This window comes from Gymnoscopelus microlampas (assembly GCF_963454915.1).
Source record: "Gymnoscopelus microlampas genome assembly, chromosome: 24".
Lineage (NCBI taxonomy): Eukaryota > Metazoa > Chordata > Actinopteri > Myctophiformes > Myctophidae > Gymnoscopelus > Gymnoscopelus microlampas.
Genome location: NC_139961.1, coordinates 29,676,587 through 29,697,182, shown reverse-complemented (window position 1 = coordinate 29,697,182; position 20,596 = coordinate 29,676,587). Strand labels below are relative to the sequence as shown.

The window sequence follows — 20,596 nt, the reverse complement described above, 5'->3', positions numbered from 1 at the left end:
GCAATGGCAGAAATTAAAAGCGATGAGTGGTTTGCCAAACACAACAGGCAGAAAGCTGCTGCGTGAGCTGAAGTTGTTTCACAAAAAAAATCCATGTGTGCTTTCTGGATAGTTTACAAGATATTCAAGGAACCTGTTTGATGACTTTTCCTTAATTACGTAGTTAGCTATTCCTAGTTTTGTGTTAATAAATGTTTTTTCTCACCGCGCTCGGTGGCGCAGTGGTAAGGTTCCTGCCCACCACCTTGCACAAAATGCACTCTGACAACGGGTACAACGGTATTGCATAACCGAAGGGACATTCTGAAAGCATGACGTCATAGACTGGCCTCCAAGTACATTGATGCGTACTGCACCAACTACTCTGACAAGGGCTATCATATAAGTTATAACCGAAGGGGCATGTGTTCCCACAGGCATCATCCTAGTGTATTTATTCAGTCTGACCAGAAGCAGGGATAAAATATATCCCCACCAGCGATAAAACAAATAATGACCAGATGGGGCGGATTTAAAAAAGCTATCTATATTATGCAAGTCATAATGTGAACCAACCGACTCCAACATGGGCTTCCAGGATCATGCTAACGTCATTGGCTCCGTCCCCGATGGCCAGCGTTATCGGGTGCTCCTTTGACGCTTTGATCAGCTTCACGATCTAGACAGGAGACAAACACAGAGTCAGCAAATCAGAATCACACACTCTGGTATAGGAGGTGTAGGTGGAAGGGTTGGGCCCGGGTTTGTAGTGAACCACCACTCCATACCTGTGCTTTCTGGAGCGGGGCCATGCGGCAGCAGAGCACGGCACTACAGTTGCGGCAGATTTCCAGGAAGATCTCCTTGTAGTTCCCTGAGTTGGACTCCTCGTGGTCAGGCTTCAGCACTGCAGACAGTGTGGCTCCATCGATGATGAGGCCATAGTCAGCATAGTCCCCTGAAAGACTGCAGGAAACAGGGAATATATATTATATACTGTATATATATCATATAATTACACGGCTTGGTTAATGCTTGATTCTGATTCTTTTACTCAAGTGAATTTTGAATAACAGACATGTCAACAGAGTATTTTTTACAATGTTGTATTGATACTTTTACTTAAGCAAAACATTTGAGTACTTTTTCCACCACTGCAACCCACCCAGACATAGTGTCGCGGCTCATGCCGCCGTGCTGCCGGAGCACGGTCCTGCTCAGGTCAAAGAGCACTTCGTGCAGGCTCTGCTCCTCCGTGCGCTTGGTGGTGAGCTCCAGGATGTGCGTGCTGCGGCGGAACAGCTTGCAGGCGTAGCACGTGGCCGCCGCCGTCTCCATCTTGTCCCCGGTCAGAACCCAGACCTTCATGCCCGCCTTGTGCAGCGACTCGATGGTGTCTGCTGCCTTCTCCTGGAGCCTGCAAGCATGGAGGCACACAGAGAGACAGACAGGGGTTAAACCCTATACTTAGTAAACTGGACATGAGTTGCCTCTGTACTTGGCCCGCTCTTTTTTCCCTCTACACCAAATCTCTTCACTAAAAATAGCCGATCTACAAGCGCACAATGGCGAATTCCCCCCAGAAAAGGGATGCTAGAGTTGAAGTGGTTAATGTGCACTGGCAATACGATAAGGATTTTGGATAGTATTTGAATTTGAAAACTCCCCTAGGGGGAAATTACAAATTGTGTGTGCGCTTGCGTGTTATTTATACATAGCACAGGAGAAGAAAGTCTTCAAAAATAAGTATAAATGTTGTCAGGTTAGCAGCGTTTGCGTTGAGCATACGTATACAGTATGTCTGACCTGTCCTCCACGGCTGTGGCCCCCAGCAGTATGAGATCCGTCTCTATCTGGTCGTAGGCCTCGGCCAGCTTCCTGTCTCTCTCCTGCAGGGCCAGCTTGGCTGAGTTGAGCAGGTGACACGTCTCCTCGTACTGCTGTGGACTGAGGGGACGGTAGGCCACGCACAGAGTCCTCAGACCCTCCTGGATCACACACACACAGAGAGATGAGGAATGACATGTAACACAGATCACATTCTGGATTCAAACTTGTGACATGGTTTGATTTGGTCTGCCCCCTATACTGTAGCCTCCAGGTTGCCCCTGGAATGGTCAGTTAAAGACGAGGCAGTGATGTGATGCGACTACCGCTGTTAGCGTGAACACTTAATAACCATTTTCTGTCCAAAGTCCACACAGCACCCATAAACGTATGATAATAAGAGAACGAAAACATAGTCTCCTGGCGGAGACAATAATTAAATTAACGCTTTAATTAAGGTAGTAAATAATGCAAGTAGACTACCAAATCAATATAACCAATATAATACATAATGCGTAACCACAGAAACCATCACTCTGTGGCATGGACAGACTGCAGAATCAATATATTTGAGTCACTCTGCCCTAGCAAACTGCTTGGCATGAGCTATGCTTTTGTGTGTGTGCGTGTGTGTGTGTGTGTGTGTGTGTGTGTGTGTGTGTGTGTGTGTGTGTGTGTGTGTGTGTGTGTGTGTGTGTGTGTGTGTGTGTGTGTGTGTGGCCACTAGCGCCCTTTGTATGTAGATATGTGCAGGCGTGTGTGGTCATGTACATACAAATATACCATTATGAGTGACCCTGCACACACATAGTGCACTATGCTTTCCAACAGCATAGTGTGTGTGTGTGTGTGTGTGTGTGTGTGTGTGTGTGTGTGTGTGTGTGTGTGTGTGTGTGTGTGTGTGTGTGTGTGTGTGTGTGTGTGTGTGTGTGTGTGTGTGCGCGGGTGCGTGCGTGCGTGCGTGCGTGCGTGCGTGCGTGCGTGCACACTCACCACTGCATTGTGCTCCACCCTGGCTTTGACCTGTTCCACCTTGCCTGAGACGACTCGAGGAAAGATGGAGGAGTCTGCACCTTTACAGAACAGGAACACTTCACCTGAACACACAGGAGAGAGGGCAGAATTCATTTATAGTACAGTACATACAGTATGGTCTTTCCCACTTCAATATCCACCAGTGGTCCATGGCCCGCAGGCTGGGAATCGCTGCTCTATAGCAGTGATTACTATCAGAACATAGAGCTATTCAACAAGCTATTGTAACAAGACAATATCGGCCATGGTGATATTGAGACGGTGGATGAATTGTTCTGAGCGTCACAGCCCCGGTGAAATAATTCAGAATTTGGTAAATGAATTTCAATAACGTTTGGAAAGTCTAGAAGTAATGTTTTTCATTTGTTTTCAATAGTGTGAATGTAAGATTGGTGGTGTTTTGTTTTCTATGAAATATAACCCATTAAAACCAGGAAAGCGTCTCTGTCATTTTAGATTTTGGTGTTGGCTATTCAAAAATAGCAGATATACAAGATCACAGTGCTTGTACATCTGCTATTTTTGAACATTTTAGAAAACTCTTGAAAGTGTGACAACTACAGTACTGATTTAGAAGGCATTTTGTAGAATCAGCCTCAGGTGGGATAATAAAAGAAGTAGGTATAGCTCCCATGGTGAATGTCTTTCCCAGTACTCCCCAGGTCATTGGTACAGTACGTACGCCATCTGCCTTACTTGTGACCCACTTGCTGTAAACGCATGCATGAGCGCGAGCGAGCGCGCACACAGACTTTAGAGAAGTGTGTACATTATGTATTACCTCTGGAGTCTCTGACGATGACGCTCATCCTCCGCCTGACGGAATCAAAGGTCAGCACCTCCAACAGCTCAAACCTGACGACGCACACACACACACACACACGCACACACACACACACACACACACACACACACACACACACACACACACACACACACACACACACACACACACACACTGAATAGTTCAATACTCTCAGATCCTCCCCTCCTCTCCTGTTGTGCTCACTCAGTTTATCAGCTGCCCTACCAGCTGTCTCACTTCACCACTTTAAACCCAGTGTCCCTATTTTGTGCATGTACGTAGGCAGTATTTTTCTAAGAATGTCTTTTGGGGGTGGGGGCCAAAATAGCATGCATACATATGCATATATACAGTATAGAGCTTTGCTTATACTACATGTAATCTTTTCGTGTGTGTATATGATTTTAACAAATTGATAGATATTTTATTGGAAGCGCCTGCCAAGTCGCTCAGTGGGGGGAGGGGTAATTGCTGCGAAATGGCTAAGGTGACCTGTTCATTGTCATACTGCATTTTACAATATTTATTTTCTGGTCACCTCACATTGCAATGCCAGCAGTAACCACTAGGTGGCAAAATAATACAAGAATTGTTCCTTAGGCCAGTGGTTCTCAAACTTTTTCATGTCAAGGACCCCCAAATTGACACTTATTAGCCCACGGACCCCCATTTCAAAAGATATGCCAGGGACCCCCATAAGAGAAGATTTTTTTACAGCTCTAGCAGTGATTCTCAACCATTTTAATTTCAAGGACCCCCAGTTTGACATGCATTAGGCTACAGACCCCCATTGAATGGCATTTCTATCACTTGGACCGCAATTTATATTGTAAAATCTATGTCAATTTAACTCTGAGAGTGTACAAATGGAACCAAATGGACCCGTTAGGTCCATTTGGTTCCATTTGTATACTCTCAGAGTTACAGACCCATAAGGGTCCATTTGGTGCCTAATCTATCATTTAGCTGGGGACCCCCTGGAACTCCCTCAAGGACCCCTGGGGGTCCCCGGACCCCACTTTGAGAACCAATGCCTTAGGCGACATACTCTCCATATTTGTGGACAGCTACATTCAGGAGTTCATCCTATATTCAAATTGGCTACTGAGGACCGGCCTGCGGACCATGTCACTAACCTTAATGTGTCGTTGTGGTATCAGGCGCAAACAAATCAGTCAGCTCCATATATGGGCACAAAAGGAGGCCCATATATGGGAATATACTCATGACATCAGGGATCTCCATATATGGGCATAAAAGCGACATGGACTGACCGATACAGACATCTTCATATATGGGCATATCGGTCGGATCGGTGGTGCGATGTACTCCTAGTTGTAAATATACATAGTGAAATACATACACGGACTGAACAATCCACTGTGGTCATCAGCAAATAAATTGACACAAATAACTTTGAATGTGAAAAGGGAGAGATCTGCTTTACTATTACAGTCCAAAAATAATAATATAATAATAATAATAATGAATAAAAAGAACCCCAAGTTATCAGAGGCAGGACAAACTGTCTAGAACCGTTGATGATGTTGCAACACTGTGGTAGAAAGTTATTGAAAAATTCTCTTCCTTTCCCCACTAGGTGGTGCATCGCCCAGCCAACCACTCTAATGCTGCGTTCATATTACCAGTGACAAAAGTTACGAAACCGCCAAGCACGACTACATTACTGCAGGGACGCCGTTGGATTGTTGCTCAAGTGTTGCTCAAGCCACACTACATAAATGATAAGCGTAAGGTTATAGCTGCAGTAGTTTGAATGGAGCAGGAATTGTCGGCAGAGACAAGGGCAGTGGAAATGTTGAAGCAAAACCATATAATTGATTGATGCTTCACTGCGTCTTTGGAGCGCAGAATTCTTTTTTAAGCTAGCTCTGATCTGTAGCAGCCGGCACGCAGAAACTACACTAGTTTTGGACGTCAGTGTATAGCTGGTGTTTCCATCTAAAAAGCCTGTAGCTTTGTCGCCGCTAGAGTGAACGCAGCATTAGAAACAAACCACCCCTGATAAATATGAAATAACAGATTATTTTGTCACAAATTCTGTCATTACTTGGCCGTGGCTTAATTAGACTTAATTAAGCTTAATGAAACATCTCTATATTAAAATTCTGTGTCCAGGCAACTAATGCTTAATTTTAACTCCGTTGTACAAATTCAACAGTGTCCAACGACAACGGAAAATAGACACACTACAAGCTCACAACGCATTGTGATCTTGTACATTTCCTATTTCCGGCTCACAACACTCACCTTTCAATCTCATCGTCCCGGTTCAGAATCTCCATGTGACTGTCCTTCAGTCTCAGATATGTGAACCCAAGCCTGAGGGCAGAGGGGGTGAATGTGACATTTAGGGCTGCAACTAACCATTATATCTTTCAATTATCCAATTAATCTGTGTCATTAATTTTAGGCCATGAAATGAAATGGTGATAAAATAATATAATAAAATCAAATAAGGTAATAAAGTAAAACGTCAGGACGTGTGTGTGTGTGTGTGTGTGTGTGTGTGTGTGTGTGTGTGTGTGTGTGTGTGTGTGTGTGTGTGTGTGTGTGTGTGTGTGTGTGTGTGTGTGTGTGTGTGGGTGGGTGGGTGGGTGGGTGGGTGGGTGTGTGTGTTTTCTTACCTCTTCATGCCCTCCACCAGGGCCACCTCATCGGGCGAGGAGGAGATGTAGAAGGAGGAGGACTTGCCCTGGTGGATGCCATGTTTAATACCATCCACCGTCTCCTCCTCCTTCACCTGCACCGTGTGACACAGACACAGAGCCCGGAAGAACAGCTCCTCACTCTCCTGCCGGGGAGGAACGCAGAGGAAAGTGAGGTAAGGGCCACAGTCTCTCAAGCCAGACAACTATTCCACAATCTCTAAAACGGGGGTCTTCAACGTTTTTCAGGCCAAGGACCCCTTAGCTGAGAGAGAGATGAAGCAGGGACCCCCGACTACGAATTGTATAGAATTGCGTTGTAGATTAACTTTATTATAGATTTCATAGATAGCTTCATAGACTTGTTTGACAGCACTAGTTGTTTAAATAACGTTTCTTGGTTTGTTGACTGGTGGGGTGGAGTCCTGAGGAAGACTGTTTGCTGGTCGAAATGTTGTACTAGTTTGCACGTTCAAGATTATTCAGAGCAGCAGCTGCCTGTGCGGACTTCTCTTATTCTTTTACACTGTGTACACAGTGATGTCATGCTGTACAGTGGTGCTATACCGTAGCCGGAGTTATAGAAGTATTTCATCACATCCTCATGCCACATGCTTCTCATTCCACACTTAATGAGAGAGTGCTAAAACACGCACCTACACACACACGCACATGCACACGCACACACACACACACACACACACACACACCTAGCTCTGTTTACTCCTTCGGAGAGACGAAAAAAGGGGATTCTTAGTTAGTGAGGCAGATGAGCTCATGTATGTACACACACACACCCACCTACAAACACACACAGGAAGAGCCAACACTTTCCCTGGCCCTCTACCTGAACAGGGTCCACGGTTAATAGTCTCAGTACGGCTCGAATTCTGTATTTAGCCGCAGGCTAACGAGATAACGAGGCAGCCAGCAGTGGACCAATGAGATTGAGTCTCCAGACCCTCAGTCTCTCCTGGAAACGTGACTCTTATTGGCTGTGATTGATAAGTAGGCCTAAACAACAGCGATGGCCGAGCAATGAGACCTCTGTCTCCAGACCTCTAAAACTGTCTGTACTTAATGATATAATACTTGTACTAAGTTGACTGGCGGTGGCTCTGTACTTTGTCCGCTCCCACCCCCCTACACCAAATCTATTTGCCGAAAACAGTCGATGTACAAGCTCAAAACGCGTCACAAAGCTTGTAGATCGGTTATTTTCGGCAAATGTTTCCCCCAGAAAAGGGATGCTAGGGTTTAAGTTCCAACTGAGCCCTCCATCAGTGCTGTCTCCCTCTTAGTGAGTTGAAAATATTTCAGCTCCAGCAGATGAAAACGGCACACATTAACGCTCAAGCACTAAACTAATGCTCGTTGTCACGCTGCTGGGGTTTTCAAAAACGCTGCGTTCCCTTTGTAGACAATTCAAAACATACGCTGCGCTCAGGAAAAGAAAAGAAAAAACGTCTTGGTTCGACGGCCCATTAGCGTTCAATACGGTTGATCTCAAATGAAGACGGGACAACAAGCTGAGGAGTGAGAGTGAGATTACAGAGCTGGTATTACTCACCTTGGCTCCAGGTCCCGGAGAAGAGTCGATCATGTCCATACCCGCCCCGGGCATCACCTGGTTGTTAGAGATAATAAATCAATCAAGATTAATCCATTAACCACATAAAACCTTAATTTTTTACATTCTACGAAAATGGCAGATCAACAAGCTCACAAGCTTGTAGAACAGTGGTTTTCAAAGTGGGGTCCACTCTGGGGACCCCCAGGGGTCCTTGAGGGGGTACCAGGGAGCTTGTAGATCTGCTATTTTTGAAAGATCTTCCTTGACATGAAATCGTCCTTGACGTGAAAAAGTTTGAGAACCATTGTTGTAGATTGTAGGCTATTTTCGGTGAAGATATTTAGTGTAGAGGGAAAAAAGGAGGGGGTGGGGGCCTAGTATAGAGTCCTGGGGGATTCCAAAGTTTAAACCAGCTAAATTGTGTTCATGTTGTTACCTGTCCGTTGCAGATGACGTTTGGTACGTAGACATGTCCGTCCACACAGCACTCTATGAACTCCATGTTGTTCTCTGTCAGAGTGCCCGTCTTGTCTGTAAATACATACTCCACCTAGAGACACAGGGGAGTGAAACGGTTTAGAGGAACAGGTTAGTGAAACAGGTTATTGTGGAAGGAGTCCAGCAATTGTTGTATCATGTTTTTTTTACTTTATTGCCATTCATATTCATTTTAACAGGCAATTAACATCACAGAGAAAAAAAGTGACGAATACACAAAAAAATCACACCCTGTGTGAAGGTAGCGGCGCCTTTGATACATTTTGTCATCGATATGTGTTTATAATGTGTTTATAGCCACGTGCCACGTGAAGCTTGACCAATCACTTTATTGACGCACCTGACCAATCAGAACGTTGACGTACGCACACGTACCTAAAGGTATATAGCCTGACTTTGCTCTATAGCTGACTTTGCTCTATACCTTTAGGTATATAAAGTCAGATATAGAGCAAGGTTTGTCATCAATATGTGTCACGTGAAGCTTGACCAATCACTTTGTTGACGGACCTGACCAATCAGAACGTTGACGGTGAACACGGACAAAGTCAGGTATAGAGCAGGATCCTAGCGCCGCTAAAAACAATACACAATAAAAAATAACAATAAAATTGTATTTAGCAACTGTTCTGTAATTTTTAACTTTTGCTAGTGACTCATGTGCGTGCGTGCGTGCGTGCGTGCGTGCGACCGTGCTCCCGCATGTGTGCGCGAGTGCGTGCTCCTGCATGTGTGTGTGTGACTGTGTGCATGCATGTGTGCACATGCATTCAGCACGTGCATGTACTTGTGCAGCTGTTTGTGTATTTGTGCTTGGAAATTAGACTGAGGAATGAAGACAATATTGAGGCAATATCTATCAAGCAAAAGGCTAGTATATTACAGTTGTTAGTACAAGTTGTTAGTAGTATCTACAAAGTTGTGAAAGCAAGCGCAATATGAGTTCCGAACTTCCGACCAACTGATCTGGCTTCAAGGTTTTATAACAATCAAAATTGAAATAACCTTCTCTCACATGTCCTCATCACCCGTATCCTGTCTCCAGTGTCTTTCCCTTCCTGCCTGGGTCATGTTGGCAATGTCAAAACATTGGCTTAGCCTCGTATGAAATCCTATGGGCTCTCACTCATTATTTTTTGTAATAGACCTGTTGTCAAATCCAGTAATTATATGACCTTTGTCTTTTCCATGTACTTCTCAAGACAATACCTAAACCTTGGCCCGACTTTTATTTAATTCCATATTTGTGGTCCAAAATGGTCCCTATATGACCCGTTGGCATCATTTACTAAACCTAGTTTGACCTTGCCAGATTATGATCTGGCCTTTGGTGGCTTGGGAACCGCGTAACAAATGTCCCACATTGTTCAGTTCATTCTGGTCAGGTCTGAGAGACATGCAAACAGGACAGATTCCCACCGTATCCATGGCAACTCATATTTTAAGTGCACAATAACAAAATACAGATAACATCTGTAGATACATTAAAAATAGCACAATGGCTGTAAGGACCTTTTTCCTCTGCTTCTTATTGTTAATCAGCAACTGGATTAATATGGCTAATATAGTTTATGTCGATTACAGATCTTGCATTGATACAAGTATCATATCGTTGCTGTCAGGCAGAAACCTTGTTCCTCCATATTTAAACTTTTTAATGTTTTTTCAAAAAATAACGCTCTACTTCGTCATATTAAAGTGTCACACAAAAGTAGAAAAAATAGCCGATCTACAAGCTCACAACGCATCGCGATGCAATGCGTTGTGGGCTTGTAGATCTGCAAGTTTTCTATATCGTCTAAGTTACCTATTTTGGATACGTTTTCTGAAAAGTAACCATTTTGAGGTTTCTACACGACAGCGACGATATTGTACCATTGATTCCTCCTTGGATTGATACCACTATATGTGTATGTACAGCAGTGGTTCTCAAACATTTCATGTCAAGGACATGAATACTCAAATTGATATATATTTGGCCGCGGACCCCCATATGAATTTTCTTTTAACCAGGGACCCCCAGAAGAGATTTTTTAAATGTTAAAAAATAGCAGATATACCAGCTCGCATATCTGCTATTTTAAAATAGCCAATGTAACAAATTTAGCTGGGGATCCCCTGGAACCCCTCCAAGGACCCCTGGGGGTCCCCGGACCCCACTTCGAGAACCACTGATGTACGGTATATGAACGGTTGGTTACCTGTCCCAGTTCCTCGTTGAGGTCGGAGGTATTGACCATGGCCCTCTCTCCCAGCTCCTCGTCCGACATGTCGTCGTCCCACATGATGAAGTAGGAGCCCAGGAACTTCTGCATCTCCACCGTCACGTACATGGACACAGGGATGATGTAGTTGAACAGCACCATGAACGCCAGGAAGTCCGTGAACGCTCTGACCATCTGAGGGGGAGGCAAGAGACCAATATACACACACACACACACACGCACACGCACACGTACACGTACACATGCGCACACACGCATACGCACACACACACACACACACACACACACACACACACACACACACACACACACACACACACACACACACACACACACACACACACACACGTGTCAAGGAAATAGATACATTTGATTTAGTATGTAATATTTAAAAAGGATTTTGGAGAGAATAGAAGAGGCTACTATAACTATTACTATTATTAGTTATACTATTATTATCATTATTATTAACAACAACAATAATAATACTCACTATGTTTCTCTGTCTCTCTACGTCAGTCCTCAGGTTGTAAAAGGGTTCGTCTCTGTTGGGGTCAGCCTGCCACACATACTTCAGCGCTGTGTTGATTATGGCTTTGCCGATCAGAATGCACAGGTACACCACCAGGTAGGAATTCATTGACCTGCAGGGGGCGATAAGGAGCAAAGAAACGGTGGTATATAAACAAGTGGACCATGGGGACTTCTATTGAACAATGGAACTGACGGACAGATGGAGCATACTTCTCTACTGCAGAGCGTTTCTGAGACTTGGCCTGGTAGTTGAGTGCCATTTTGGTTTCCATGCCTGTGTAGATGGCAACCGCTGCAGAGAGAGAGAGAGAGTAATGTTTATGTTTATTAAAGGATCCCCATTAGAGACACATGAATGAGCCTCTAGTCTTCCTGGGGTCCTGAACAAAGCAATTACAATACAAAAGTACATCTAAAAATACAAATTAAAGTAAAAAAGACAATAGATAAAAATCTAAATGAATACAAAAAGACAAATTAACATTATAAAATCAAATCCAACTGTCCAGTCAAATTAAACAAATACACAAATAACAGTTGCATACTTGACAAGTTACTTGGCAAGATATCTCTTGACATGTTTTTTGAAAGTCATTTTGTTATGGATTGTAGATAAGATGTTTTTGGGCAGAGCATTCCAAAGTTCTATTGACCTACAGTATATATATATATATATATATATATATATATGTATATATATATATATATATATATATATATATATGTATATATATATATATATATATATATATATATATATATATATATATATATGTATATATATGTATATATATATATATATATATATATATATATATATATATATATATATATATATATATATATATATATATATATATATATATATATATATACCAGTGAGTTTTAGAACAAACGTATTTTAAAATAAATTACTTTAAATATTCACTTAAGTGCACTCATGTGAGGCAGATTACCAACAGGGTCAAATGAAATAGAGTTGAACTGAACCCACATCGACTGATTGTTCATTATTTATCACTGGTGTACTGCATTTCTGAGCAGAGATGAGCTGCCTTTAATCACCAACACAACATATATACTTTGTAGTCCTAAAACCCATACATGAGTTCACAGTCTGTTTCCTCACCAGATTGCCACAGCTTTTTTCCAACAGTGTCTTTGAACATGAGTAAGATAAATACTTTGAAAGGAGCATGGTTACAAAGTATACCAGTGGCAGGAATTTATTCTTGGCCATTGCTGGAATGGCAGAAATTGAGTATAATATAATATGAAAATACTTATCACTTATGAGTAGAATTAATTATTTTTGACAATTGCTGTTTTGACCACTTGTTGTGAACACATACTTTTAACAGACTTTAAAGACTTTCTTTATATTCTCTATGTGAAATTAATACCAACCGTATTAATGTGTCATACTGAGTCTAGCATGAAGAGCAAAGGAGAGTAGAAGAGTAATGCATAATTTAGACTCTGATGTAATGTGTTGCTTGTGAGCCTGTAGATCGGCACTTTGCAGCACATGACGCCATTGCATGTCTAAGTATAAATCAGGCACATTAATTACCATAAATGTACTCTGTGTTCTTGAGCGTGGCTCCTCTGAGCAGAAGGTTCTCTGATCCTAATGGCCTGCCAACAGAAGAGAGGTCAATGACATTTACATTTACACATCTCACATATCGATGCTGTCGGGAGCAACCTTGTATCTCCATATTTCAATTTTTTATTTCATTTTTATGTTTTTTTTTGTAAACGAATACCCTACTTGGTCGTACAAGATTGTCGCGAAGTAGCGAAGATAACCAATCTATAAGCGTGTAGATTGGCTGTTGTAAGTGAAAGTGGTCACGTCTATCTGTGGGTTTTATAAACTATTGAACAAATGGCATGTATTAACAAGAGCTTGTGACTAAATAATAACTGGATTGGATCCATTGAAATGCAGGTATTTTTAGCGGTGCCAACCGCTCTACACGTGGCTTTGACTCGGTGTCTGTGTGTCTGTGTGTCTGTCTGTGTGTCTGTGTGTCCGTATGAGCCCGGGATGAGCACGGCAAAGAAGCAACACATACAAACACACGCACACACACACACACACACACACACACACACACACACACACACACACGGACTTGGAGATTGCCTATGCCATCTCTCCTCTCATTTGCCACACGTGCCACCGGTTATCAAAGAGGGGTCCAGGGACCCCCAGGGACGTCCGCCCGTATGAGCACGGGATTAGCACGGGATTTTAAACAGCTATAACTCCAGTTTGCAGCATGCCACCAAGTCCAAATTTGGTATGTGGACTTAGACCACCAATACGGGACGAGCATGAATTGCTCAAGCCCCGCCCCCTCTGTCTTCCCATTGGCTGGCCTTTAAACAGCCATAACTCAAGTTCGCAGCATGCTACGGAGTACAAATTTTGTACATGGACTAAAACCACCAATAGGGACAAACTGTAATTACTTAAGCCCCGCCCCCTCTGTCTGCCCATTGGCTGGGCTTTAAACAGCCATTATTCCAGTTTGCAGCATGCTACCAAGTACAAATTTGGTAAGTGGACCCAAAGGCACCGCTTCCTTCACACAGGGTGTGATTTTTTATAATGTTTTTAATTTCCTGAAAAGTAAAGGTTTTGGACATGCAAGGTTTCCACATGACAGTGACGATATCAGCTCATACTGTAGCAGCCAATGCTTGTAGTCAGTGTTGTATTATTTTCCCCAACGATGCATTGTGTACCAGACCATGCTGATGATTGCTGTTTCAGAATGTTACATCAAGTCACCTCTTGTGCCAATGCAAATTAGGCACGCAGCTTTCCTTCTTCAGCTACTGCAATTATCATTAGCAGAGGTGACATGTGGCTAATGATGTTTTTTATTATTTATTTCTAGACGTCTAAAGAAGGTGCTCTGGTTTCACCAGGTATTTAGTTAAACAAAAAACTATTATTATTTCAAAATGTTTATTATTATGATTATTTTATTGTTAATAATAATAATAAAACATTAGCTTAAAGCCACACTACTGTATATAACTTTGTTTTAATGAATAAAATGCAATTTTGTCCAATCTGTATGGTATAGTATGTTAATACAATATAACTTACACACTTACATACAATTGGGGTGGTTGTATATGTCTTCTATTGAGATATTTAGATCGTGTCAAAGGTCATGTCAACACCTAGACACAGGATCTGACACAAATTTTAACCTGATGGTCAAGATTCAATTCATCCCCTGGGCAAGCGGGCAGACTCTATTAGCTCAATGGTAAAAATGTCAGCACTTGCACAGGAAGAATGTCTCTTCCATTGAGACATTTAGACCCTGTGTCAGGTAGGACACCACCTACTGGTTGACAAACAGCAGTGCTTGAAGCTCATAAGCACAATATCTTCCCAGGCCAAGCGGGACTCCCTCTTGCCTTAGCGGTAGAAATTTGATCTCTCAAATGGGAGACCCGGGTTTAAATCCCCTGAGGTAGGACATAAAGGTTATGTATCGCGGCTTTGAACAGGGTTGACTGAGCAATGTCCTGCTTCACATTCAAACAGTCAGGACTCCACTGGAGCAAGTGGCAGGTAAGCTGTCTGGCTCAAGGACACATATCTATGTTACAAGTTGTTGAAAAGTATAGAACCGTGCTTCTCAAACTTTTTAATTTCAAGGACCCCCATAACTCTGAGTTACAGACCTGTAAGTGTCCATTTAGAACCCATTCAAGGAACCCTGAGCGTCCCTGGACCCCACTTTGCGTATATCACAGATATTGAGTATTTCCCAGATTTTCTACTAGGATTTCTTCTATACTGTGGATTCAGTTATACATACCTGGCAACCGGCTCATTCCTGTCCGTGTAGATGTTTATACGACCCACAAATCTGTGTAGAAAAACATGTAATAACACGCATTTTACAAATCCTGTGTGTGCACATGGGCTTGAGTATGTCCACAAATAAATACATATTACGCCATATGTTGGCACACACACACACACACACACACACACACACACACACACACACACACACACACACACACACACACACACACGCACACAAGCACGCACGAGCGCATGCACACACATTCATGTGTGCAACCATTAACACATTCCCTGCCAGAGTTTATTCATAAGGTATTCACCCACTGCCAGCGTTTTTGAGTTTTATAGCCTTTTGAACCGTTCACAAAAAAATTATATCCATTAAAATCCGCGATCGGATGGTGTTTATAAACAGCAACGACGGACGTTCGAGTCCTCATAATGTTGACACTTTTTTTTCTTTTTCTTCTTCTGTGATATCAGCGGCCCAAAGAGGCTGCAAACGTCATATCCGTTTGGCTGTGACGTGGCTGTGACGTTTCCCCACCGGCCATCTTAGATTAGCTTAGCATCCGATCGGCTATCAGATCGTTTTTAAACACAAAGAGGATAACCGTTCGTCAATCAAAGACAAGAAAATACAACCGGAGCTTACCATTCGTTTTTTAAACCGTGTGAAAACCATGATCTTTAGCCAAAACCAGGGAAAAACTGTTTTTTCAAGATAAAAAACGAACCGGAAACGGTTGTCGGAAATGTTCTCATAGGATGGGTCGGAAGCGTCACGGGTAAAAAAAAAAAATCAAGGATGGTACCAAAAACATTTTTTTTCGTTATTAAACCACATAAAAAGACGATCCCGAGATATCTCGGGATACGCAGGTAACGGGTGGATTTAATGTCCCGAGATATCTCGGGATTGGCAGTATATGTGTTAACAGATCGAGTAAAAGATACAAGGCCATGTGTGCATGTTTATGTGTTGACAAATTGACATTATGATGTGTGTTCTCATAATAGAAAATTATAAAGAAAGATTTTCTCATAATTAGTCAAATATCATGCATAAGGGGTTTAGTGTTAGGGTTAGAATCAGGCATTAGGGGTTGGGTTTTAGTGTTAGGGTTAGAATCAGGCATTAGGGATCAGGGGTGGGTTAGTGTTAGGTTTAGTGTTAGGCCAGCATGTCAGCAGCCCTGGCATTTCAGTGAAAGATGGGTTGAGTGTACACATGTAACTGACTTGTAGAGGTCAGGCTGTGGTTGTTCACATTCTATGGTTGCCTGGATGGCTTCCACTTCGTCCTCTTTCTTATACGCCTTGGTGTCCTGAACCGCATAGTATGTCTGGGGGGAGAGAGAGAGAGGGAGAGGGGTATGGAGGGATGGAGAAGAAAGCAGTATATTATAATGTATTTTTGGGGCGGTGTAACCGCCCCCTATAAGTGAGTTTTGGACACTGACCAATCCTGCACCGTGATTGGCCAATAGTCTACAACGCAGTCTACACCCCTAACCCTTCCACAGTCAATGCAAATCTATACTTTTGCAAAGTCAGCCAATCACATTACAGCTAGTGTCATCACCACTAGCTGTAATGTGATTGGCTGACTTTGCAAATTCAGGACTGTGATTGGCTAGCGAAACACATGACACATGTGAAGCCCTATGAATAGCAGTATGGACTTAAAAAAAAGTAATTTATCCTTTTTTTTAAGTGAGTCATGTTGTGATGACCACACACCGCCCACTTCACACTGGGTGTGATTTTTATATACTTTTATTCATTGTCACATGACAGTGTCCTTTGCCAAAAATAACTGATTTTCAAGCTAACAACGCAACATGCTTGTAGCCTGGAAACCAGACGAATCTGCCAGTGCAAAAAAGAGAGCCCTTGGCAGATTAGTTGTGATTGGATTTTGCTGTCCCAGAAGTTGTGGGGCACCAATCAGGGCCCAGTATGCAAATGTAGGGCGGGTTCACCAAAGGCCTTTTTTTCCTCCGCCCCTTAGAAATGCAGGTTCCACACAGAGATTCCAGACTAATATCTACGCAGTGATATTAGTCTGGCCATGCCAGGCTAACATGCTTGAGCTTGAGAATCAGTTATTTTCTCAAAAATAACTGATAACTGAAACTCACTCTCTTTAGCTACAGTATACACACAATCATGCTCTGACATCTCTCTCTCTCTCTCTCTCTCTCTCTCTCTCTCTCTCTCTCTCTCTCTCTCTCTCTCTCTCTCTCTCTCTCTCTCTCTCTCTCTCTCTTTCTCTCTGTCTCTGTCTCTGTCTCTCTCTGTCTCACACCTTATGGCTGCTCTCTCCATCCAGGCTGGCTGTGGTGACGTAGCAGGTGCCGTCCTCTCTGGACGAGGAAAGGAGGATCAGGTCACAGGGAAACGTCTCGTTTTCTTTCACATAGACCACGTCCCCTACCTGAGAGAGCGAGAGAGGTACAAAGGAGAGAGGTACAAAAATCAAGTTTGAATGAAAGTACTGTACATAGTTCACACATAACCACAGTTATACCCTGGTGTCCCTAGTTTGGGCACATTTTTCAAATCATTTCCGAATTTTTCAAAACGTATCAGAAATAGCTGAAATAGTCGACCATCGTGAAATTTGTGATGCGCTTGTAAATCGGCTAGTTTCGCTATTCATCACACAAGGAAGTAACCTAAGTGGTTAAATACAAGGTCAATTTGCATGCATACAGTTTTTCTTACATTATAATACATGGTGGAAACTTTTCCTATAAAAACAGATTCATTTGTATGAGCTATAACAGAAGTTTTTAAAAAAGAGTTTGGATAGGAAGTGATTCCAAAAGGCCAAAATATTATAATCTGAACCTGAAGCAGGTTTTGAATCCACAATGCATCCAATATATCATGAAGTGCCTCACAGCATTCTGCCCATACAGTATATACTGTGTGTGTGTGTGTGTGTGTGTGTGTGTGTGTGTGTGTGTGTGTGTGTGTGTGTGTGTGTGTGTGTGTGTGTGTGTGTGTGTGTGTGTGTGTGTGTGTGTGTGTGTGTGTGTGTGTGTGTGTGTGTGCATAATACTAGTGCAGTAGCTATTGAGCTAACCTTACACTTTTCCCCTCTCTCTCTCTCTCTCTCTCTCTCTCTCTCTCTCTCTCTCTCTCTCTCGTATTAAGTGATGTACAGTAGTGATGTCTCTCTCTAGTATCTAACTATATAAATGGCGAGCAACTTCCGTGCCCTCGGTGGCGACACCCCACAGCTCTGTTATCGACTAAACACAACACCGTCTGACCACATGTCGCCAACACTGTCGCCACGGCGGGCGGCCTGAATTTACGTTTCGCGTAGGGCACCTGGCATGCCTCACTACACCGTTCCCACCTCGCAACATAATTAATTCTACTCACCAAATGTCGGACACAACGGAAGTGGAAGCAGCTTCCTACCGCTTACCGTGCGTACCACCGAGGCCAACACAACACGACGGCCCGCCATTGAAAATCCCCAAAACAACAAGAGCACGTTGCTCTGCTCTGCTCCACACACCAGGCTAGGTTCATGACACCAAAGGATTAGCCAGTGATGTCATCATTACTGGTCAACACACCAGGCTAGGTTCATGACAGCAAAGGATTCGACAGTGATGTCATCATTATGCAACCCGGAAGTACACATCGCCGGCATTGGGATGCCAGGTTGGGATGCCACGCCAGAAACAAGCAAGAACCTGCATGATTTTCTTTTTTTCTTTTTTTTTTTTACCGTTTGGAGATTTTCATCCGACGACTTTGGCGCGGACCACCAGGGGGTCCGCGGACCCCCTGAAACATAAAAAATATTATTTCTTCCCAATTTCTTTCTCAATTTTTTTACTTTTACATTACAACTTTTTTTTTTTTTTTTTTTCCCAAATGTTCATCCCATATATACACGCGCCCACGCTGGGCCCCGTGCGCGGCTAGGGGTTTCGGGCGGCCGTAGGCCGCCCGGACCTCTAGTTATGTGATGTACAGTACAGCAGTGATGTGTGCTGATCTCTCACTATCTGACTGTTATGCAACAGATGAGGAAAAGCTTAGCGGCATAAAGACATACATGCACATACATAGCACATGTGCACATGCACATGCACATGCACATGCACATGCACATGCACATGCACATGCACATGCACATGCACATGCACATGCACATGCACATGCACATGCACATGCACGCTCGCACACACACACACACACACACACACACACACACACACACACACACACAAACGACAAGCTTAGAGCCAAAATTTCACAGCATACAAAGCTCTTCCTTAAACGCTATGATTCTCTCAAATGTTTATCTGATCAGACACACGGATAAAGAAACACATACCCTGAGCTTGCGGCTCTGTTTCCGGATCACCTTCCCATACTGGACCACGTGCACAGGACACTGGTTGATGGAATTGTCTGCCTTGTGTCTTAGCCAGTCCTCATAACCCTGAGATGGAGAGAGAAAGGACATAGAGTTTAGTAGTAGCATGTGTGTGGTATATACAGTAATATTCGGAGCACGTAAAAATAAGATGTGTAATGGTCCATTTTTACACTCTCAGGTCCCCATTTAGTGGAAATATTTTGTGAGCCGGTTTAACAGCCCAAAGTATACCCCGGCCCATACCCAGGGTTGACGTGGGCTAGCCTGTTTTATACCCCGGGGTATATTCTGGGTAATAAAAATGAATCAAAATGTCTAGAGTACTGTAGTAGAGGGGTATCACTCAACTCCAAACGCAGTATATTATTCATTCCAGTAACTTTCTATTTATGAAACATACAAGTGTAATCTAGACTAGAGAGACTACTTACTAGTGCATTACTAAAATTATTATGATGTACAAAACTATTAATGAGAGGTCGGTATAGTTTGGGCTAGAGGAGTATATATTTGCGGCTAGCGTATTTTATACCCCAGGTAGGTATAAACTCGACTAGCCCAGAATATATCCCGGGGTATAAAACCGGCTAGCACACTTTAACCCTGGCTATGGCTTGGCCGGGGGTATACTTTGGGCTGTTACACTGGCGTGAAGCACGGTCAACGGAGGCGTGACACACTGTTGGTGAAGAACGGAGGAGTAACCGTGACGCAGTGGCGTGATGGGCTGGATTAGGCTGAAATGGGACAGCAGCTGGTGCTTTGGTCCCCAAGTAGGGCATGGCCATTTTTTACTTTTTTTGTTAAGATCATGAGCGTAAGCATTCAAATGACGCGTACACTGGAATCTGAAAATAGTTGAAGATATGCTTGTTTGAAAGTTTTTGCACTCAAACTCAAGAAACTCGCCCTCATAATCTCACAGACAGGTAATGGGAGGGAACACCCCCACCACTCCCCCAGACAAGTGGTTCTCAACCATTTCTGGTTCACTTGCAATACCCTCACGGCCCACCAGTGGTCCCCGGTGGTCCCCACTGACAGACTGTCATCTGTCAGTGGAGTCAGCTAACACTCAGGATACAAACCTGACAGCACTGACATGTTTAATTTACCAAATGTACATTAAAATAAACTGTGTGGGGTCACAAAACATACACACTCACACAGTGTGTATCTACAGTAGAGTA

At 43.2% G+C, this 20,596-nt stretch overlaps 1 protein-coding gene across 4 annotated transcripts in view; it reads right to left on the bottom strand.

The window, feature by feature from the left end:
- The window catches only part of atp11a (ATPase phospholipid transporting 11A), a 76,715-nt gene that overhangs the window by 18,181 nt on the left and 37,938 nt on the right, over positions 1-20,596 (bottom strand). For all 4 annotated transcript variants that reach the window (XM_084050628.1, XM_084050630.1, XM_084050631.1 and 1 more), the window contains exons 5-22: positions 19,362-19,469; positions 17,304-17,432; positions 16,235-16,338; positions 15,000-15,050; positions 12,719-12,783; positions 11,356-11,437; positions 11,105-11,255; positions 10,588-10,785; positions 8,325-8,438; positions 7,886-7,942; positions 6,295-6,461; positions 5,918-5,989; positions 3,623-3,696; positions 2,800-2,903; positions 1,786-1,967; positions 1,145-1,396; positions 768-945; positions 556-658 (exon numbers count right to left, since the gene is read on the bottom strand). In XM_084050628.1, the coding sequence (XP_083906754.1) occupies positions 556-658; positions 768-945; positions 1,145-1,396; positions 1,786-1,967; positions 2,800-2,903; positions 3,623-3,696; positions 5,918-5,989; positions 6,295-6,461; positions 7,886-7,942; positions 8,325-8,438; positions 10,588-10,785; positions 11,105-11,255; positions 11,356-11,437; positions 12,719-12,783; positions 15,000-15,050; positions 16,235-16,338; positions 17,304-17,432; positions 19,362-19,469 (2,191 nt within the window). The remainder of the gene's footprint in view (positions 1-555; positions 659-767; positions 946-1,144; positions 1,397-1,785; positions 1,968-2,799; positions 2,904-3,622; positions 3,697-5,917; positions 5,990-6,294; positions 6,462-7,885; positions 7,943-8,324; positions 8,439-10,587; positions 10,786-11,104; positions 11,256-11,355; positions 11,438-12,718; positions 12,784-14,999; positions 15,051-16,234; positions 16,339-17,303; positions 17,433-19,361; positions 19,470-20,596) is intronic.